At 34.8% G+C, this 23,029-nt stretch overlaps 4 protein-coding genes across 8 annotated transcripts; 2 read left to right on the top strand and 2 right to left on the bottom strand.

Annotated features, from left to right (window-relative positions):
* Positions 1–259: 259 nt before the first annotated feature.
* On the bottom strand, positions 260–5,997 carry LOC141845603 (uncharacterized). Its single transcript, XM_074733666.1, has 5 exons — positions 5,873–5,997; positions 5,663–5,801; positions 5,449–5,565; positions 5,276–5,360; positions 260–764 (listed from the first exon to the last, which is right to left on the bottom strand). The coding sequence occupies exons 1-5, from the start codon at positions 5,977–5,979 to the stop codon at positions 595–597; spliced, it is 618 nt and encodes a 205-aa protein (XP_074589767.1). The 5' UTR covers positions 5,980–5,997; the 3' UTR covers positions 260–594.
* Positions 5,998–6,188: 191 nt separating this feature from the next.
* Positions 6,189–10,945, top strand: LOC141845329 (tRNA-splicing endonuclease subunit Sen2-1-like). 5 transcript variants are annotated; one of them, XR_012603239.1, is made up of 5 exons: positions 6,189–6,463; positions 6,948–7,702; positions 8,586–9,300; positions 9,797–10,083; positions 10,700–10,945. XR_012603239.1 is itself a non-coding variant. In XM_074733399.1 (4 exons), exons 2-4 carry the CDS (start codon positions 7,571–7,573, stop codon positions 9,814–9,816), a joined length of 867 nt encoding a protein of 288 aa, XP_074589500.1. In that variant the 5' UTR covers positions 6,189–6,463; positions 7,475–7,570; the 3' UTR covers positions 9,817–10,159. The 5 variants fall into 5 exon arrangements, 4 of the variants coding, with proteins under 4 accessions (XP_074589500.1, XP_074589501.1, XP_074589498.1 ...); XM_074733399.1 differs by lacking the exon at positions 10,700–10,945 and having other exon boundaries at positions 7,475–7,702; positions 9,797–10,159; XM_074733400.1 differs by lacking the exon at positions 10,700–10,945 and having other exon boundaries at positions 6,948–7,684; positions 9,797–10,159.
* A 1,745-nt stretch (positions 10,946–12,690) lies between these two features.
* On the bottom strand, positions 12,691–16,032 carry LOC141845046 (transcription factor ILR3-like). Its single transcript, XM_074733064.1, has 5 exons — positions 15,757–16,032; positions 14,036–14,098; positions 13,848–13,925; positions 13,584–13,746; positions 12,691–13,321 (listed from the first exon to the last, which is right to left on the bottom strand). The coding sequence occupies exons 1-5, from the start codon at positions 15,894–15,896 to the stop codon at positions 13,046–13,048; spliced, it is 720 nt and encodes a 239-aa protein (XP_074589165.1). The 5' UTR covers positions 15,897–16,032; the 3' UTR covers positions 12,691–13,045.
* Positions 16,033–18,759: 2,727 nt separating this feature from the next.
* Positions 18,760–21,264, top strand: LOC141845197 (pentatricopeptide repeat-containing protein At5g50390, chloroplastic). The gene has a single exon (XM_074733251.1). It carries the CDS (start codon positions 18,909–18,911, stop codon positions 21,048–21,050), a length of 2,142 nt encoding a protein of 713 aa, XP_074589352.1. The 5' UTR covers positions 18,760–18,908; the 3' UTR covers positions 21,051–21,264.
* The last annotated feature ends 1,765 nt before the right edge of the window (positions 21,265–23,029 follow it).

Here is a 23,029-nt window from a genome sequence, read left to right as displayed (position 1 = left end):
TTTCCCCTTTTTCGGTTGGAGAATTCGATTACTCAAATCATCATGTGCCTTTAGAATGAGAAATAGATCCGTAATAGGTATTTATTAACGCATCGACATTATATTAAAAGAGACCTGAAAAGAGGGGGAAAAAACTTCTTGGTTTCAGATAATTCAACATAAGAAATAAAGTTTTAAAGAAGGATGCAGAAATACACAAGTTCTGAGAACTTTAAACTAAAATCATATGGTTGAGTATCTAACCAAAAGAATAGCCCATTTATATGCTTCGTACTAAAATTCAATAGATTCTACAGAAATGATAAATTCTTACAAAACTATGCCTATTTTAAAGGAGTGTAAGAGGAATGGACTATTTGAAAAATAACACAAGAAAGGGATAAAGAAAATGATGCACTAGCATCCCACAGAAAACAAAAGATTTAGATACAATGATTTTAACAAAGAGATGAGTTGTCAAGACGAAGATGAGGTTCTCTAGATGGTGAGGAGCTCATATGATTAAGGTTTTGCTCAATTGAGTTCTGCTTTATTTGAACATTCTCGGTTCCTTTGGCTTCGAATTGGAGAGATTCTCTGTGCTTGATTATTAAGTCATGAATCCTTAGTCACCGCTGCTGCATCTTCTGCTTCTAAGCCCTTGTTTATCAGCAGTGGAAGGAAAAGGAAATTGGATAACACCACACCAAGCAGCAAACAGAGAAGAGCTGCGATCCCGACCCGCCAAGCATCGTGTGGAATCCCTAATGTCAACTCGTCACAAACTGGAAAGACAGGGAAGAAACCTTAATAAGATTTTAATAAAAAAAAGACAACAATGTAGAAGTCACATTTTTGCAAAGCTGGGACTAAATTAAAGTTAGAAATACTGCATTGAGGATGTAGAGGCAGAAATCAGCACAAGTATAATGATTTTCTAGCCATCAATATCAATCTAGACAACATGTAAAGAGTTCCAGAGACAAACTGTTCGTAGATAAAATTCAACCGTGTTTATAAGTTAGGTGAAATAAATGTACTGGAAGGGTCTTGTGATGCCCCTGGAATCAAACTTGCTCTTCACGAGAAAAACAAAGCTTTGAAACTCAAAATGAGCGGAATGTCTCTCCATCCCATACAGGAAATACTAGTCCACAACCGTCAATCTACCACACTTAAATTATGTAATCTGAAATTAATGCTATTATTTACCAATTAGCATGATTGGAATTAGATTGTGTGGAATAGCAAAATGCAACAGTGCCAACAGACACTGGAAGTATAATGTTCGGTGTGGAATTTTCTTCAGCATTAAGCAAGCATTTAGTGCAAGAGAGTGTTATGTTCTGATTTGATATTTGATCCTTCTGGAAGGCAGTGCATCTGGCTTTGTTCTTAAATTTAAAGGTATCGTGAAGGTATATACATTTCGAAATATTAAGATAAATGGTTAGAAGACCACTTTGAGGTTTAAGAGCTTTCGAATAGAAAAAAAAAAGTGGTGTAAAATTATATATATATATATATATATATATATATATATATATTAATGTAATGGTGTATAGAAGGTTCATATTATGGCACCGAACCCAACAATCCAGAGGAAGAAGATTAGATAATTTATCATCTATTACCAAACAATATGCAAGATGATAAGCAGTATGCGGAAGAGGATAAATAGAATGTAATCCCTAGCTCCATTTTGATTTTTTCACTATTTTTTTGTTTACATTGGACAACTCAAGTGGCACTTATCAGTAATGATAATCCCACTTATGCCACTTGTTTACTGTTTGCATATTCCCTTGACTTATTTCATTCTTTGTTCCCCTTCATTAGGGTGGCACCAAACCACTATTCTATACTATTTACATATTCCCTCGACTCATTTTGTTTTTTCCCCTTTCATTAGGCTGGCACCATATAAATTTAACCCAAATCTATATCTTACCATAAAATAAATATTTGTATTACTGCACTGGTCATTAAACTAAGGCAAGAGTTTGATGTATCTCCAATTACAGATCCATATTAACAGAATAGACTAAATAAGCAAAGCACATTGGAGGACAAACCCTCTCTATTGCTCATGGTTGTCAATCACAGTACTAGTTTGGTGTGCCACAATACAATCTCACCTTATTATGGTGCTTTTGTATCATGACTCTAGGTTAGCATATTTGTCAAGGACGATAGGTAACAAAAGGATTGTCAATATGGCACTACTTACTATTTATTGTACCTAAATAATAGTACTCAATTACTCATTACATCAACCCTTCAAATTTACCTTGATAATGACTGCATGATTACATATATTACCTACTACCTGATATTTCTAATCTATAATTATTAGGTTACAGAATTAACCTTATTTTATACTCTTAAATAATAAAAAATATTACTATTAGTTAAAGTATTATTACATTATCAGCAAAATAACAGCATTAACCCTACTTCAGCCATGAAGTTCATTCCTGGTGGAGTCAAAGGAGGTTGTTGCTAAAGGGTGGGATAATCCTGAACAGAACCACATAAAACTGCTGAAGACTTGAGAAGTCCAAACCTTTCTAAGCACACCTTACAGCGCAGCAATCTTATGCAGACATAGTAGGGCCTATTGCTACTGGAAGTAGAGCCTCAATTCTCCTAAGATCAAGATCTTTGCTTTCCCTTTATTATATGAAATCTTGTTATATCTTGTTTTATTAATTTCTATACTTATTAAATCGCTACCTGAAACTGAACCCGCTCAACCCACTCTCAACCCATTTCCTAACTATTCTCCTCCCCATGGTGCTTGCAAGGACCCCTCATACCTTGGCATTCTCTGAAGACCTAAGCCTGAGATCTTCAACTATCTCCCTATGATTGCGAGCATCCTTCAACTTTCCTCTTCCTTGCAATTTCAAATTCGCTATAATATAAGGCAGTCACATTCAGTATACTGCCAAAAAATGGTGAAGAGCTTTTCAGCATGGTTGTAAGTATCATGTTGACTCGCTACATATTTCTCCCCTCTTTAATATTTCATTTGCAAGAGAATAAGGAATCATCAGAACAAAAAAAAACCATTGTGTTCCTCTTCTCCAGATTAATTCCTCTTCACGGTGTTTCTCCTCTACAAGGAGTGGCAATGGATTAAGTAGGGAGATTATAAGTTTCACCCCTATGAAGTGAGGTTTCACTTTTACAGTCACGTTTAGTCTTACTCACCATTATAGTCACTTTTAATGATGTGAGATTATAAGGGCTGGGGTTGAGGGTGTCTGGGTGGAAAACTATAATTGAGGAAGTAACCCTGTATTATATTTATTCAATTATATACTTGTTATTTGATCCGAAAAATTTATTGGCCTCCATGCTTATTCTTCTTTGTGTATATTTATTGACTATTAGTGATAGTTGTAGTAAAAATATGAAATTGTGCATGCTCATTAAATTGAATAGAATATATAGGTGCTTTATTGTGTCTAGGTGAAATTTTGGATGCTTATAGAATATATCAAGTGTAATTGTGTTAGTGCTTCTATGTGATAATGAGTTTCGAGCATGTTTACATTTTGTTGTTAGATAGTTAACTTGTTATATGAGTTAAGCTTTTGTCGATAACATGAAAATAAATTTAAAATTGAACCATGATAATAAATAAAGTGAAGAGAAGTATAACTATGTTGTATGTAACATCATATAAGCCTCTAGTTGGCTTGTTGGCAGATTTGCGAGCATTATGTTGGCAGCACATTCAATTGGTTGCAAATGAATGTGCATTTTAAAGATTGTTGGTGAGGCATTCGTACTTGTGTTTGATCTCACTTGGTGTACCTCCATACAATGTTAGAGAGCAAAGGAAATCCAAAGGTCCCACTCTCGTTTAATACATGAAACAGAAACATGTAATCTTACATGAAGATAAATGGGATTTTTTTTTTAAAAAGAAATATAATGATAAACTTGCAGTAATAATTATGATTATGTTTCATGTGAAAACCCTCATTGTTTACTTAAATCTTGTTACATTCTCACTCAGTTTTTCCTAGCTGACATCATCTTGTTTCCCCCAAATTCTCTTAGGTGGATGCTATGATGAGTTAGTAGATGCTCTTAGATGTACCCATTTCAGGATTTTGAAGATCATCTTTAAAGACATTATGGAGTTTGAGTTGCCGAGTCTTTCCTTACCTGCTATGCTTTGGTATTTCACAGACATACTTATCTTTAATGAGATTAGGAGCTCGCCTCTACTAAACAAAAGAGTTAACCTGGGCCGTCAAAAAACCTAGATCTAGATTATACAAATTTTTTACTTTCTCTTCCTATTTCTATCATTGCCATCCTTCGGACATTTTCCTAAGTTGGAATTGTTGGGTCAGCAAGAAATCAATTAATTTTGAACATCACTCCAGTTCTCATTCAATTTCATTCATTTTTAATGAGATATTTGTGAACTTTAGTTGTATCTATAACTTCTTAGGGCTCAAGCATACACCCAAGCTACCAACCCATATTGAATCAGGAATTGCCAATCCTAATCTAACTAGTTGATTGAGCTCTATATGATCGGCCAAGTTTGACAACCATGCTATTGCTAATATTGATTTTGCTAAATGTTGTGAACTTCATAACAAAATATACATAAATGAAATAGTTAAAAGGCCTATAAGAGAATGTTTTATCTGTTGATTATTAAACAATATTCGATTGATTGGTCCGAGATTAACAACAGAAAGATTTGTCTAAGTCATTTCATTTCTTTTTGTCCAAGTCACTTCCCCTTTCTTTGTTTGTATTGAGAAAACCCCCATTTATAGATCCAAGATCCACGCATATGAATTAGAAGGTCCAAATTACGAGCTCTGCAATCAATTGGTAGGATCAAAATGAGTTCAAATCATTCATGTGAATTAATTGAAACCCTCATTATTGGAAGCTCATGACACTTCTAAGAGATTGAAGTATCAAAACAAAATCAATGTACACTGACCACAAAACATAAAATGGACAAATAAATACATACACAAAGGGAAAAACTTGAGGCATACATATACTGTGAAAATTAATGTAAGAAACTTTAAAAAAATCAAAACAAAATTAAACTGAAATATCATCAAATAAGATAATATTCATAAGACCAAAAATTCAGAAACTTGATGACAATCTTTCAACACTTAAATTTGAATAAAATAGCAGTAGGAACTTTTAGGTCAAGACTATACTTGCTCGTCGTTATTCTCCCTCTAAACTACACATGTTACACTGCAAAACTAACAGAAAGAACAAACTGTTGAACTCATACCTATGTTATAGATGACCAGTTCTCGCTCTGGCACATTTTTCTTGGCAATTATACCTCCATTTTCAACAGTCAAACTTACAAAAACCTGCATAACCAAATCATCTCATTTCACTTTTTTTTTCAAATCTAAAAGTGAAAATTAAAAAATTGATCCAAAAAGTAAGACTGCATACAGATTCCTCTTGCTCAGCCTTGAAAATGAGTTTCTCTGTATCCAGCAATCTTCGATTCTTCGTGGACCGAAGTTCTAGCCCAGGCCTCTGTAACCGAATGGAAAATTTTGCGGGTATCTATTGCAAAGTTCCAAATGAGATTCAAATCAAACCATATATTCAATTTAGATACAGAAAAGGGAAATCGATGGATCATTAGGGAATTAGAACAAACAGATGCCGGGTACGATATCTTGACTTCATACGACGAGGATCTCCGGAGGCCAAGAAGCTCATAAGTGCGTCGACCGGAGCGGAGCGGCAAGGTTTCTGCTTTGATTTCTTCGCCAACTCTAAGCGTCTTTAGATCGGCGCTGCAATGACCTAGGAACCGATGAGGACAACGATAACCGAAGGATTGTAATATGCGGCAGAGGAGACTGACTCGCGAGGGAGGGCGACGCAGGCGGCGACGAGGAAGCAGTGGAGGAAGGGAACCAGAACGCGGCTGATCGACGATGAGGAAGGCATCGGCTTCGCCGGCGACATCATCTTGAAACCGTTATGAAGTCCGACACTAACATACCGTGCCGTTATCTTTCTCGACGCGGAACGCGAGGAGGCCGCTCAGCTGATGGCCTCGGACAACATCGAACGATCACGAAGAATCCACACTTCAATCGAACGGCTGGCAGAAAGTCGCACGCCTCTGGATAAAATATACGGATCGGGTAGAGTCTTTATCGGGTTTGATGATCCGCAGTGAGCTCTCTTCTGGTACCTTCGGCTCTTCCCCTTCCTTCGGAGCGAGCCGTCGACTGGTCTCTTCTCCGCGGCGAGCCAGGCTCCGATCTCTTCCCTTCGCCGCGTGCTGAGCGCCGTTCGAGCGATCTCTTCGGTTCGCTTCGCAGCGACACGTCCGCCCTCTCCGGGAAGCACGGATCGCGCCGAGATACGATGGAGGTGGAATTTTCATCGAAATGCACAACCTCCTGCTGATCTGTAGGAGGAGAAGAGCCCTTCATGGAGGAAGAAGGTTGGATTCCTTGCCTAAAGAGATTAGGTTAAGGATCCCTGCAACTATCATTTATGTATCTTCCTTGATCTCTTCGGCTATAGGAAGAGCCACGCTGATCTCTTCGGCGAGTAGACCCCTTCAAAAGGGCTACCTTCTTCCAATCTTTTTTTTTAGACTTCATGTAATTGATTTTCATTTTTTTTTTGTTGGTTTCGTCTCAAATTTCATGTCATTGATCTTATCAATTTTCCTTAAATTCAGTAAGTTTTGGATTCCTAATAAAGATAACTCTATGAGAATCCTACTGGGGCTTGTTTTTAAATATGCCTATGATAGTTCAGCTTAAAGCTAAACAACGTAATTCCATCCAATTTCTCTAGTAAAATGTCACCATAATCAATATTTCATCAAAAATAGATTAGAAATTAAATCATATATACTTACTGCATTCGGTGTTCTCAATGCTCAGGTCTTTAATTAACATCCTATATTCTGTTTACAGGTTGTTCCTTCTGTTTCTTGCATTCCAGATACCTGTTTACAGGCCTCAGACTATTCCTTATCGCTTGCAAAAAGGGAAAAATTGTAATTTAGATTCAAAAGATTTAATAGTTATACGTTTGTTATATAAAATCAGCACCTAAGGTTAGTTTAGCTTGTCTAAAAAGTTACAGTTTGGTCTTAACATTTCTAAGGGTCAAGGTGAAACTTTCTGTTAAAGTGAATAGTAGAAAGGAACACCTAGAAATTCTACATTTACTTGCTTAATTCCTTCGAACTGAAAGGCCAACATATAGTTCTTCCAGGAAAAAAAATTCTTAAGTGAGTTCTACTTTTTTAGTAGTATAATTGGCTCAGGAAGTTAAAGCAAGGAACTATTCTGTCTTTATGTGTGGTGGAAAAGAAAACTAGTGAGCCTATTTCACTATGCTATAACATTAAATAGTTCTTTCAGAAAGCATGATATACTGCATTTAATAAAAAATTGTTTGTCATGATGACACATTTTCTTTGGTTTGGTTATCTTAGCTCGCAAGAAGTTTATTTAGACTACCAAATACACTGATCAATTACTTGGGAAATAATACAAAAGAAAGCGAAGAAACAATTGAGGGCTTCAACCTGATGGAAAAACTGTGTCTTCAAGAAAGTATCATTGAGAAGGTTAATGGTGAAGCATCATCAACTGCGGGAGATAATATAGAAAATGAAAATCAAGAGGCAAAACCAAAAGATGAGGTGTTTACTTCCGCTAAGGTTTGATTAGGGCCTTTTTCCAGCTTGATATGTTGTAATATTAGTGGTTTTATAAGGTCTAAGTACTTAATATTGAAACATGACTGTTGTCTATGTTGATTCTAGTTTTTAGAAGGTTTACGTTTCCTATAGTTGCATCTTGACGTAAATGTTATTATGTTCTTACTAGGAAATATGTTATTCTGCTGCATTCATCTGTTGTTAAGTCCATGCTTTGTGTAGGTTAAGATGACATGACTTATTACAGATTGTTCCATTATCTTTTTTGGAAATTGAATTTAGTGAACAATTGTCGGCTCTTGAATTCTCTTTGGGGATTGACAAAAGAAGATAAACGGATGACAGAGCAATTTACAAATTTAATAGGAGAATCAACCATTAGAATATATCAACAGCCATCTAAATGATTTGGAAGTGAGACTACAAGAAGATTTTTTCCTTTTTTGGCATTTTATGATAATTATGTTAAAGTACAGAAAATAAATTAGATTTTAAAATAAAACTCACAAATATGTGATTGAAAATTTACTTTTAATTTTTAGATATGTTAAGGAGTGATGATAACTCATCTTAGCATACGATGTCATCACGAAAAATAAATGTATATTTTTTAAAAAATGATGATGATAGATAGATAGATAGATCAAAATCTGATAGAATAACTAATTCAAATGTATCTCACCTTTATTAAATTTAGTTCTAGGAATAATAAATTTTAGGTTTGATTTAGTCAAATTAGATCTATATCTGTTTCTTCAACAATGCTACCATAACTTTGATATGTTCATTCTTATTCAAAGATGATGTCCTATTTTACCCCATTACAGTTATGATTTATTCTTCATTTTTCTATTTACCAATCGGCTTTTCCTTGGTATATTAGATGATGAAGTTAAGTGGACCAAGATGGAAGAGAAAAGGTTTTGTAGATATTGCTCATGCAAATCCCATGTCGAGAATTGTTCTTCAATTGCAAACCTCGCTAAAACAATCAAAAAGTAATGCGACTTTATCAGGCTGCATTGTTTTTGTGAAAGTAGAACCTGAGGCAGGTGAGTTACTTGAGCAAGCCTCATTTGGCAAAATCTTCACCTCTCAAGATGACAAACAACATTTCCAATTCAATCTAGAAGAGTCTTTCTATTTGTATCATGCTCTAAAATGCATCAAGATTGTGCGAGATGATGAAACTCCCTTGGAGGAATTAGAATTATGGAAAATTTTCACTTCTGAAAGGAAAGGGTTCCCTGAATTATACAAGGCATATTCTCATTTAAGATCCAAAAATTGGGTGGTTCGCTCAGGAACTAATTATGGCGTAGATTTCATTGCTTATAGGCATCATCCTGCACTTGTCCATGCTGAATATGCAGTGCTTGTTATACCTGAGAAAGATAGCAATGCAAAAATTGATCGTTTAAGCTCATCGCCCGGCCTTTGTTGCCCTCTACGATTAAGTGGATCAGTTGCCAAGACATTGTTAGTTCTCTATATTATGGGTGGTTGCAATAGCAATAAGAGTTCCATGAGTTGCTTGGAGGAATTCACTGTGGAAGAGCGAGTAATAAGACGATGGATCCCTGAGCAATCTCAAGAAGGTTAGAGCTCTTCTTAATAGATCAAGCTGATTAAAAAACTAGTGATTGTGTCTTCTTTACCTGTGATTATGCCGTTCAAAATTCATTGGCTAATGAAATGACTAGTGTACAAGATGTTTAAATTTGAAACACTGTAGAGTTGAATCGTAACAATTTTCTACGATTTAATCTTTAATTACTTTTAGTTGCAATGTTTGTTCTACTTTTGTTTGTTCAAACACCTGAAGCCTTTACACTTTTGTACATAATGTTACACATTCCATTCTGTCAATATTGTTCCTCAATTCAGTACTTTTAACTTTGTATCACCCTCTTGCTGGCAAACCTACACGAAAGGAATGATCACTTTGTATCTACCATACCTCTTATTGTAAGCAATCTTATTGTATTTAACATTGAGATCTATGTTTATACCTAATAAATTACAGGAAATGCAGATCTATTCTTGACTTTTGCATCCTAGTTTAGTATTCTGACTAGTAAACATATACTTCAGGAAATGCATATCTCAACTAGACTGCAAACTACAGCTCAAAGTCAATCCCTCAACCTGAAAGAATGTGCCCTCCACTCCACAAGGCAACTACATATACTTTCTTCCCCATCCTCTCCAGTCTCCTCTGTGATCAATGGCAGCCATGCTGAGAGCTCTGATGGTTGCTGCTTTGATGGTCGAGGTTGCGGTGGGCATAAGGCACATAATGAATGCTCCAAATGGTGCTTTCGATCTCAACACAAACTTCATTGATGTCTGGACTTCCAACAAGACAGTCTTCTCCCTGGGTGAGTTCTCTCTTACTCTGTTCTTGATTAATGAATAAAGGGCAAATAAATGGTTGGTAATAGTTTGATTCTATGCTTAATTTAATTAGATGTTAGTTACTTGGAGGAGAAGAGAAGATACAAGGGAAATGAATTAATTTGTGTAGAAAAAAATGAAATGAAATCATTTGCTTTATCTTATTTTGTCTCTCCCATTCATGATTTGTGTATATAAGGGTAAAAATCATCCATCATTTGTAAAATCATTAGATGGACGTCTCATTTTCACAACCCAAAATGAGGTTAACGTGAATTGTCTCAAAATATCTTTATATTATTTGATCATTCGATTGTGTAGAGCTTTTACAATAGTGATTTTATATCGTTTTGATTTTACCTTTCTTATTGATAATTTGATTAAAATAGTATTTTAATAAGTAAAATAATTGATGAAGATTCCATAACACTAATTACATTTTAAATGAATATTATCTAATTATAATCTATTATGATCGATCATATAGACATTAGTATGTAGTTTCATACAACGACTGTGGTATTTCATTATTTAAATCTCATCCATTTTGGTGGATCGACTGTGGTATTTATTATTTAAATCTCATCCATTTTGGTGCAGTCTCGGCGCGTCCGCCCGCCCGCCGCCGGACTTCCCGCCTGACTCATCCGCCGACTCGACGCCGTCGTTTCCGTTCCTTCCTGCCTTTCTTCTTGTCGCCACCGCCAGCGGCTCCGACGGGTGCCGCTGGCTGCTTTCCGGCCGAGATTGGATCGACACTTCTGGCGCTTCAATTGCTTGTAGCGGCGCTTTGGATTTAATTGATTAGATTTAAATGTATTGGTCATTTTCACGGCAATTAGTTTCGCCCCTTTTTGTTCATTGCCTTGTTCAAATTGGAAATTTAATTTTAAATAAGTTTATTGTTTTATTTGATTCAGTTAATACAGAAAATTTTCTAATATATATATATATATATTAAAATTTTTATTTTTTTAATTTAAATTTTAAATTTTAAATCTTAATTGTTTAAAAAAAATTATCTTAGATGCTCATGAAATATACAATATGTATCATATCATTTGTCATATAAAAATTTAATATGTTGCACATCTTATATTTTACATCTCGTGAATATTTAATATAAAATATATTTTTTAAAATTTTCACTTTTAGTCTAAACAAAATCTAAAATCTAAATACTAAATAAAAATAAATAAATAAATATTTTATACTATGTGCTAATGGGATGTGCTGTATATTTCATGAACACCTAATAAATATATATATATATATATATATTAAATTTTTACTTCTTTTAATTTAAATTTTAAATTCTAAATAAAAAATATTTTATACTAAATGTTCATTAAATGTGTACACCATTTAAGCTGGTACTTGCTGTTGCACTATGCTAGGTGCTAAAACATGAGTGTTTTGTATCCATTAAGTAAGGATGGATTGTAATTATATAGCGATATCTGGTATCATTATGAATATACAAGCCAAAATTGTGAATCATTTATTTTGTTTAAATTTTTTTACATTTTCAAAATTTTTTTAATAAGATACTTTACTTAGACTTTAAACTTAGGTTTTAGATCTAATATCAATTGAAAAATATTTCATTTGTTGAAACACTTCCAAATAATGAAAATAAAAAATTTTCTATTATACTAAGCTAAAGACAAAAAGGAAGAAAGCAAGTGAATACGGTAATTCCTCATCTTCAAATCAACCCTTCCTAAGTAATGTCTTAATAAATAAGTAATTTTTTAGTAACGTGTTAATATAATTCTAAGAACCAAAGAAAATTTAAAGTTAATAGTTAATAAGAATATGAAATTCTTCCGTCAAGCCCTAATAATAAACCTACAAAATCTCTCAAATTAGATCTGATTAAATCCCGGTATTGTGGACATTCCCTCATTTCCATCGTTCCACAACCTCTTAATTTTCAATTTTCTCTTTATCAAAAAATCCCATTATTAACTCACTATTTATCAAACCATATGGATCGATTTCGCAATAATGAAATGTATAATCTGTTTACTAAATCACAACCATTTGCCATACAGGAGTTTGATATGATACACACCCCATAATACCTAGTATAAAATATATATATTTTAAATTTTTATTCTTTTTAGTTTAAATATTAAATTTTAAACTTTGAAATCCTAAATAAAAAAATAAAAAATATATATCGAAACTTATTTTATTCTTTTTAAAGTGTAATGCGACGTTTATCAATATAGCATTTTGTTATGCTTGTAAGGATAAACTTTTAAAATGCATACATATATTCATATATATTAACCCTTATTTAACTTGATTCTAAAGTGATCTTTATGTTCTAACGTTCTATGTTAATCCACAAAACTGTAAAATTCAGAAAACTAAAAATCATAATAAACTAAAATCAACAAGCCACGGAAACCCATTAATGTTATCCTCATCACTGAATCAATGAGAGAGATAAAGCCATATAACAAACCAATTTTGTTGTTTTTATACTCGTCAGAACGAGTGTGGAATATATTTATGATAGATCAAATTACACCAATTAATCGTGATGATCTTAAACTCAACTTAGAAGTTTATTTGTGTGGCTTCAAACTGTCATCACAAGGCTCACATGTATTTTTTATCATTAAGAAAACCAAAATGATAGCAGAAGGTTTAACTCCCAGATAAAAACAGGATTACCTGCCTTCAATCTGAGAGAAATTATCTAATTCTTCCTAGCAAACTTGTTTATTTTGCAGATCATCTCTCTCAGAAATTATCAATCAATATTATCTAATCAGAATTTACTCAGATCGAGATCTTCCTAACCACTTGACCAAAACTCAAAATCAAGAAGCAAACATACATAAGCAGCAGATTCATATTGGAAACTAACCTTGTTAGCCCAATGTGGAAGAAGCTACAACAATTTTTTCATGAGCTTGATCCACCTGCTGATTAAGCAACAGGCGGGCAGTTATCGGCATCCTGTGATGTATCGACATCAGAAGGTGGCATGTATTGCCACATTGGGAAGCCGGGGAAACCGATGAGAGGAACCATGAGCTTGTGTCCTGGTGGTGGTGCTTGTCCTTGGGCTGCAAAGGGACTGGGCACCAAGGGTGGTTGAGGCACATAGCTCGGTATCGTATTCAGAAGCTTTACTTGCTGCTCGAGACTTTCCTTCTCGGCCTTTAGCCTCTGCTTCTCATCGCGAAGCTCGCTCTTTTCATCCTGCTTGTCATGAACATAATGATGATGTCTAACAGCCGAATAATATTAAGGGCCTTCATGCCAAGCTACAAATTCTATTTAATGAAAATTAACGAAGTAGAAGACGATACCTAATTTCTTTATGATCGTAAAAAGTATGCATATGATAGAACCAAAAAAATATCAGAAAGACTAGTCGTAGAACAACTCCCCTATTCAGATTCATGAAACTATCAATACCGCTTAGACAAATAGAGATAAGAAACACAGAAATAGAACCAACCTTCAATTCTTTGATCTTTTCCTGAAGGCTTTCATTTGAATCTTTCAGCTTCTGTGCTTCATTGCGTAGTTGAGTCACCAATTGAGCAGCATCGTTTAAAATTGCAGCTTTGTCTGTCTTTGGTGGATTCACGGGATCAAGAACCGAGCTTAATTCCAAGAACCTTAAATTGAGAAAAAAAAAAAGTTCAAGAATCTAGATGCATGGCTAAAAAGGATCATGAATCCTGACAAGCAACAATCATGAATCATTGACAAAACTAACCTATCATTCAGCCTTTCCCTTCTCATCTTCTCCCTACAGGCTTTGGAGGAAGGTTGACTAGAGGGCTCTGATCTCATACTGCAACTCATAAAATAGTTTGCAATTACAAAACCAACACGATATAATGTAATTTATGTATTAAGCAGACCAAAACATGATCTATAAACTCAGGATGAAGGACCCCAAACCGTTTTGTAGAGCCAGGTTCCTTAAGACCAGCAGAATTTAAAAAGGAACTGTCGATATCCACACTGCAAAAGAAAAATAATTGTCAAAAAATTACAACAGTAAAATTTAATGTAGAGATTAAGAAGAGACCCAATTGTTAGTAAAAGGATATAACTGTGACACCCAGCCCATAATTTCGACCCATTTCAAAAAGGACTTCCCTCTTCATATAAAAGTTAGCCCTGGGAGGTCAGCAGCATGTGAGAAAAAAAGAAGGATACAGGAAAGAAAGAGAGAAGAAGAAATAAAAGAAGAGGAACAGGAAAGAAGAAAAAGAAGCGAAAGAGAGAAGAGAGGACTGTGAGGTTTGCGTAACAGGGCAGTGGAAAGAAGAATAAAAGGAAAAGAAGCAAAAGGAGAAGATGGGAGAAGAAGAAGAAGAAGAAGATAAGCATAAGAATAAGAAAGTGAAGAAAAAGAAGAGGTCTGTGAGATTTGCAGAACAAAACAGTGAATGAAAGAGGGGGAAAAAAGAAGAATAGGGAAAAGGAAAGAAGAAAGAAAAAGAAGAGAAAAGGGGAAGTAAGTGAAGAGAGAACAGAAAGAAGGGGAATTCAGGATTATTGAAATTTTGGGAAAGAGAAGAAATTACATGTTTGATCATCGATAGTGTAAATCTAAATTGGTAACCATCAGGATAACAATCTGTTCTATATTTTATTTTAGATTTTCACCTAGCATTGTGCTTGAGCACTGGCTTAATAGATAATAATATCACGACAAGGTCATGGATATTTAGCAGACTCTAAATAATCAGGACTAGGTGGATATTTAGCAGATTCTAAATAATTGAGAGTTGGGACACATGGTCTGTTGGATCAAAGATGACAAATTTTAGAACTCCATATCTTGACAGAGAGCTAAGGTGAAAAAGCAATCAGCCAAAGAACCAGTTCTCATGCATAGCTTGATGATAGCTAAAAAACTTTGTGCAAGTAACCAAGAAATAAAAAAACTGAGCAGAAGTTACATAGAAAAAAAAGCAACATCAGGATTTAAAGGACAAGATGGATCTAAAACACTATGGTGCCAATAGAATAACCAAGGATTCATTTGCAAGAACACCTTTTATAAATATATTTTAAAATCCATCATGAAATACAAGATATAGATATGAATTAGTTCAAGTGGTACAGAAGTGCTGGGTCCAAGTGGGTTAGGAGATAGGACCATTGACTATTGAATAATATAATGTAATCTAATATATAACTTTTCATGTTTTCCATTTTCTCTTAAAATATGTAGATAAAGAACGGATAGCCACAATCTAAAATCATGCACTAATGAAATTATTGAAGACAAAGTTTATTAAAGGATCGCCACAGTAGTCAATCAAAGATAAACAGGCTCAATATTAGCAAAAACAGCAGCAAATGTTTTAAAAAACACTTATTCAAGCAAGAAAATAAAAATCTAATTTTTAGAAGAAAAGAAGCAAAGCTCCTATTCCTTGCACTGTCACCAAGAGAATGAAACCCCAAGCCTTCGATTTGAATACCACTTCACTAAGAATCGCCGCAGTTGCCAATCAAAGTTAACCCAGTTTATTATTAGCAAAACGGCAGCAATTGCAAATCAAATGAACCCAATTATTCAAGTAATACTGCAAGAATTTAAAAAAAAATTCTAATTTTTCGAAGAAAATAAGCAAAGCTCCTATTCCTTGCCCTATTACAAATACCTGATATTGGAAACAGGGTCGAGGCCCTGAGGAGCCCAATAAAACCCTCCATTGTCAGCCGCGAAATTAGCCCCGGCGTCAGGGATATCGTCGATCAGCGAGCAATTGAGGAACCAATTAGCGTTATCGGCGGAGTCCATCCTCCTATTCGCCGCCCAAACCCAGATTCCTGCTGAAGAATTCCGACAACAACGCGCCGCAGGGGCAATTGCCTCGTCTCCTCTCGTTAAGATCTGGTCCACGCCCCCTCGTCGTCGTCGTCGTCGTCTTTGAGGCTGCGACCGGCGAAAATTATTAGGGAAACTTTTTTAGGGTTCATGTTTTGATGAGAAAGGATGACGTGGCGTAAGAATATGCCGAGAAAATCTATCCAATAAGATTTCTGGTCCCACCCCGCATCACATGCCTTAAATAAAAATAAAAAATTAATTACCATAATATTCTAAATTTGTCAAACATACCTTAAATAGTATGTTTGTTATATTTCAATAAAAAAGTTAAATTTATCATCTTACTTACCATTAGTATAAAAGCCCCAATAAAATTCAACTTTTACCGACTTTAATTGATTATTATAACAGTAAATAAGGTTATATATTCATAAATAGATAACAACTCATAAAGGTTTAGAAGTAGTTTTTCAATTTATCTTATTATATATGATCATAAATCTTGATCGTTAAAATTACTTTTATGATAAATATTATTTTCTTTTTTTGAAAAAGTAGCACTTAAGAAATAACATTTAAAAATCATCAAGGTGAAATGATCATACTTTTAGATGTCTCATTTTGAAATAAGAATTAAAATATGATAACAAATAAAATATGATATTTAAAAAATAATATTTGATAAAAAAATAAAAAAGAAGTTTCAAATTACAAGAAATATTATATTAGCGCTTCTTTTTCAAAAAAAAGTCAAATAGACATTCCTCTCATAATTTTACCCTAAAAATACTCTTCACCCAATGTTATTGTAGAAGCTATGAGTATCTGTAATAGCTACTAAGTAGAAGTTACCCAATAACTATTATAAAATATTTTCACTGAATTTATGATTTATATCATGTAGAAGTTACTCGGTAGCTACTACAACATATAGAAACTACTCAGTAGTTATTACAACATATTTAAAGTAAGTTTATGATTTAAGATTTAAGATTTATTACATTTAGGATTGTAGCAGCTACATATAATTTCTACAACTATTTTAAAGTGATTTTGATGAAGTTTAAATAATTTTGATAATAAAATAGTGTTTAGAGATAATAAATCCTAAACTTATATTAAACACGTAGTAGCTACCAAGTAGTTTCTACACATTGTAACAGTTATCGAGTAACTTCTACACGGTGTAAATCTTAAATCTTAAAATCTTAAACTTACTTTAAATATGTTGTAACAGCTATTGAGTAGCTTTTACACATTATTACAGCACTGAGTAGCTGTTACACGTTATTATAGCTACTGAGTAGCTTTTATATATTATAGCAGATACTAGATATCTTCTACACGGTATAAGTCTTAAATTCACTCTAAACACTTTATAGCAGCTACTGTGTAACTTCTACATATTGTATCAGCTATTGAGTAGCTTCTACATGTTGTAGCGACTATTGGATAACTTTTGTATATGATATAAATTTTAAATCTTAAATTCACTCTAAATATTTTATAGCAGCTACCCGGTAGCTTCTATATGTTGTAGAAGCAAAGTGGTAGCTGCTACATGTTGTAGAAGCTACTCGGTAACTTTTACAATAGTATTAGATCCAATGGTATTTTCTAAAATCATGAGAGAGCCATCCATTTGACTTTTTTTTTTAAAAGAGGGTGCCAATATGATGTTTCTCATAATTTGGGGTGCTCATTTGATTTTTGCTCATTATTATTTTTAATCCGGATATTTGGGCCTTGGGTTTAACTAATCATGGGGTGACCTTCCTCTTGATTCACCTATCGAGTAAATTCAGAAGCATAAACGGTTCATAACACGACAACTCGACTATCCTAGTAATTCGAACAATGTGGGGGTAATGTTGTTCAACATGAGAATCAAACTCATGCATGAAAAATCTACCATGCCTCTTACCATTGTGTTATGCTAGGGGGAATAATATTTATCCTTTTTTTTATTAATCTAGGTATTTGGACTTGTGTTCAACTAGTCGTGGAGATGAATGACCTTCTTTTGGTTCGTCCTTAGGATAAAAATGGAAGTTGTAACTAGGATTCGAGCTATGAGTGCTTGGGTATCCTGTTGAGCACTTTGCCATTGCCTTGTGTTAGGGGTAAAATAATATTTATCTTTTTTTTTGTAAGCTAAATATCTAACTCTTCGAATGAACTAATCCTAGAGGTGCCCAACCCAATTTCATAAAAGTTTTTCATTGACTGCCAAAGTAAATTCGGGAAACACAGATGAGTCATGGACTTCATGATGGACAACCCAACATCATGAGTTATTCAAGCACCGCGAGTGTTTTTGAAGTGCCTTGCGTGAGAATTAAACTCTCATTGTATGGGAGCTCGTCCTATTGTTTACCATCGCATCATACCTTAGGGCAAAATTATATATAATATATATATCAAATTCTTCGAACTAACTAAACTTGAAGGTGACCGATCTGATCCGTAGAAATTTTTTACCAATCAATAAGATAAATCGGAAAACATGAATGACCGCTATTCAATTATGTTTCCAATCAAGCATAAACTAATTCCAGCAATTAGTTGGGATAAACAGTAGCAGTGAAATATTGGTATTTGAAATTGGGAATTTATGAAATTAGATATATTATTTTAATTTTATGTGGGAATTTATGAAATTATAAGTAACTACTTTTCTGAAAATTTAGTCGTTTTACATATATTCCATGAAGAGTTACACGACATCGGTAACAGTTGAATATCGTATCGTCTGTTATTTTCAGTGTTACTTTCGACGTAACGTAACGTTTAAGAGCAGTTCGACACTTGAAACCCTCGGATCTGCCAGCGAAAGAAGGCGGACGGACATCTCTATGCTCGTCGAACACTCCGCCATCGCTCGATTGCAGCAACAAAGCTTCAAATGAGAAGGGACGATGCGTCCCCTTCTCTTCATCCTTCGCCGTTAGCAGTTTCTTCTGCATCCATTTGTCGCCGGCCATGGAAATCAACCTCCCTGGCATCTGCAACCTGACCTCGGACCACCCCAGAATCCAAAACCAGGCGGCGCCGAGGTTTTCCTGCTCGTCGGTTGAAGCCAAGGCCGCCCAACGCGCAAAGCTCGAGCCTTTTGGCGGTCTGGGTCTTTGTTCCACAAGGAAGATCCGATCTTGTGCCGTCGTCAGGTGTTCGACCTCTCAGGAGAATTGCCTGAGGCCGAAGCCACGACCGAGGGCGAGGAAGCCGGTTGTCGAGGATGTCGCCCCTGGGTCGAATTCTGTTGAGGCCGGCTCCTCGAATCCTGACGCTTCTGGATTGTGCAGTCAAATCGAGAAGCTGGCGTTCCTCAAGATGTATGGCGAAGCTCTGGAATTGTTTGAGATCTATAGGTCGAAGCGCAGGCTTGTCGCAGCTGATGCCAGCACCTACGATGCTCTTATCAGTGCCTGTATCGGTCTTAAATCGACCAGAGCATTGAGGTCGGTGTTTCGGCATATGATCGATGCTGGTTTTGAGATGGATCAGTATATGTGGAACCGTTTGCTCGTTATGCATGTGAAATGCGGCGCGATGGCGGATGCACGAAGATTGTTTGACGAAATGTCTGAGAGGAACATTGTGTCGTGGAGCATCATGATATCAGGTCTTGTGGATGAGGGGTCCTATGGGGAAGCATTCGACCTGTTCTTATTGTTGTGGGAAGAGGAATCGGATGCCAGTCCGCGAATTTTTTCAACCATCATAAGGGCAGCCGCTGGACTGGGCTTCACTCTTACAGGTACGCAATTGCATTCATGTGTTGTCAAATTGGGAGTTACAGACAATATCTTCGTTGCCTGTTCTCTCATTGACATGTATAGCAAATGCGGATGCATCGAAGAAGCTCAATGCGTATTCGATGAGTTGCCTGAGAAGACAATTGTTGCATGGAACGCGATTATAGCGGGCTATGCTCTTCATGGATACAGTGAGGAGGCTTTGGATATGTACTATGAGATGCAAGCTGCCAATGTTAAGATGGACCAATTTACCTACTCAATCCTCTTTAGAGTATGTGCTCGGTTAGGCTCAATAGAACTTGCAAAGCAAGCTCATGCAGGTCTCATCCGCAATGGTTTCCGATCAGATATAGTAGCAAGTACTTCTTTGGTTGATATGTACTGTAAATGGGGCAGGATGGAAGATGCTAGGAATGTCTTCGATAAAATGCCTCAGAAGAACCTTATATCTTGGAATGCACTCATAGGTGGATATGGGAACCATGGCATGGGAGATGAGGCTGTTAAGATGTACGAGAGAATGCTGAAGGATGGGATGGTCCCAGACCATGTAACCTATCTTGCTGTCTTAGGTGCATGTAGCCATTCTGGTTTGTTTGAGAAGGGGAGAGAGATTTTTGAGGCAATGTGTCAAGACCCAAAGAGAAGCCCGCGAGCAATGCATTATGCTTGTATGATCGAGTTATTTGGCCGAGAAGGATTACTGGATGAAGCTTTTGCTTTGATAAAAAATGCTCCATTTAGCCCCACAAAAAACATGTGGGCGGCATTGTTGACGGCTTGTCGGGTACACAAGAACTTGGAACTGGGCAAATTTGCAGTAGAAAAACTTTTTGGCTTGGATCCTGAAAAATTGAGTAATTACATTGTTCTTCTCAATATATACAATAGTTCTGGGAGGACAGAGGAGGTTGCTAATGTCCTCAATGCTTTGAAAAGCAAGGGCATTAGACTTCATGAAGCTTGCAGTTGGATTGAGATAAAGAAACAGCAGCACAAATTCCTTTTCGGTGATAAACTGCATCCGCAGAAGGTCCAAATCTATGAGAAACTAGATGCCCTGATGGATGAGATAGTGAAATTAGGTTACATTCCTGATGAAAAAACTTTGCTTCCTGATGTTACAGAGGATGAACAAAGAATGCTTACGTACCACAGTGAGAAGCTAGCAATTGCTTTTGGGCTTATGAGCACAACAAATTTTACTCCCCTGCAAATTGTTCAAGGTCATCGAATCTGTAACGATTGTCACACCGTGATCAAGCTCTTTACCTTGCTTACAAAAAGGGAGATCGTCGTACGAGATTCTAGCCGATTTCACCATTTCAGATGCGGTAATTGTTCCTGTGGTGATTACTGGTAACTATACTTTTGTCTTACAAAATAGGTAGTATATCTGGAACCTAGGCAGTTATAAAAATGTTTGGAGAGTTGAACTGAAGAGGAAAGTTAAAACTTGCGCTTAATAAGCTTTACCATTCAAATCTTTTCCAACTATAGCCCCAAATAATGTTAGTTTATCAACATATTACTGATGTAGAAGGATAGCAATTCTCCTTGCTAATGAATTCCAATTTTCGAGAATTTCGGTTGTTTAGATTTCACTTACTGTATTTAAAAGTCTCTTCTGTTCTCTAAGTTGTAGTTGTTTGCTGTAAAATTTGCATGCTTGAAACCCTTTCACCTTCTGCCTTGCGCACAATGTTTTTTTTTAATCCTTTTGATGCAGCATATCTAATAAAAACAAGTACAAATGCTCAAGATTGCTTACTCATAATCTCTACAATTGGTCCACTAAAGTTGATTTTTTCATCTTACTCCTCACCATGATCTCGATCATAAACTAACTTATCAAAACACAAGGACTTGGATCTTAATCTTCTTCTGTTTCTCCCATCCTTTATCTATCTCATGACTAGTGCTTTTCTTTTTTCTCTCCCTCTCCTGAACAGTCTATCAATCTCTCTTCTCTCATGGCACACTCAAACACATATCTTAGCATTTAAAAAACATTCTAATTTGATACACTTCAACTTATAGCATTCTGATTAATATTTTTGGTTTGGCTCTCGCTCTAATAACAATGTAGAATTTGTCACTCACACTGTATGAATGATCAGTTGATCTTTCTTTCTTATTTTGCTTATTCATAGTTCAGTAACATACAAACCTTCAATACAAACAAGAAGAGAGACTTCTAAGATGAGAGTTATATTATTATGGATGATTGGTGACTCTTTGGCATAAGATATATTAAGGGAATGTAGCACATACGCAAGTTAATCTGCTCATATTTCATGAATAGAAGTAAATATTTTACTTTTGAATGCAACCAGTTATCTTAGTTTTGTCATCTTTCATTGACTTAACATGCCTCCTCCAAGTAGAGATTTTTTTTTTCAAGTGAATAAGCAATTGATGTTTCAGTGAAAAAAAAGCTATTTGAGTTAGAAAACTTTATGCATGTTGTTGATTTAGACTGAGTTGATTTGCAGTCTAGAAAGGGTACAAGCTTATATATGACTGTAAACCACAAACTTAAATAACTGAGTGTTAACTTGAGATTTATTTAATATAAAATAAGAATAAAGATGAATGAGTGGATAATGAAATTTATAAATAATAAATGTTAATATTAAAATGAATATAGATAAATATTAATAAAAAAGATCTTCATTAATATAATGGACATGTGATAGGTAGATCTTATATTTTTTTTTAAAAAGAAGTGACATATATTAACGTTCAAATTAATACACATTTCCTCTCCAATCTCTTAAGATCATTCTCATCTTCATGGAAAATGATCATCTAGAGCACTCATATTGATTAGTGCCTTAATCTTCAAATAGACAAATAAGATGAATGTTATAATATCTACACACACGTTGTCAGCGTTCACATAATTAATGAAATTTAAAAAAAAATTTTATTTAATATAAAATAAGAATAAAGACGAATGAATGGATAATAAAATTTATAAATAATGAAGATTAATGTTAAAATAAATATAGATAAATATTAATAAAAAAGATATATTAATATAATGGACATGTGATAATATATTTTTAAAAAGTGACATATATTAATGTTCAAATTAATACAGATTGCTTTGGATCATGATTAGTCCCTAATCTTGATAACAGACAAATAAGACCCGTAAGATCTTACTACTTAGCTTATCAAAGAAAATTATAATTTTTTTTTTTTTGTAAAAAAGTGAAATTCGTCATTCTAATGACTTCACACGGTTGATCCTATCTATATTGTAAATTGAGAAACTATTCCTTACAACGGAGGAGAGTATTACTTAATTTTCTTAATTTCGCTGGAAAAAAAAAA

The sequence above is a fragment of the Curcuma longa genome, chromosome 14 (assembly GCF_044706935.1).
Source record: "Curcuma longa cultivar G26 ecotype Majalengka, Jawa Barat chromosome 14, ITB_CL_G26_1.1, whole genome shotgun sequence".
Classification (NCBI taxonomy): Eukaryota; Viridiplantae; Streptophyta; class Magnoliopsida; order Zingiberales; family Zingiberaceae; genus Curcuma; species Curcuma longa.
Note: the sequence above shows the minus strand (reverse complement) of the source record. Positions and strands in the feature narration are given on the sequence as shown.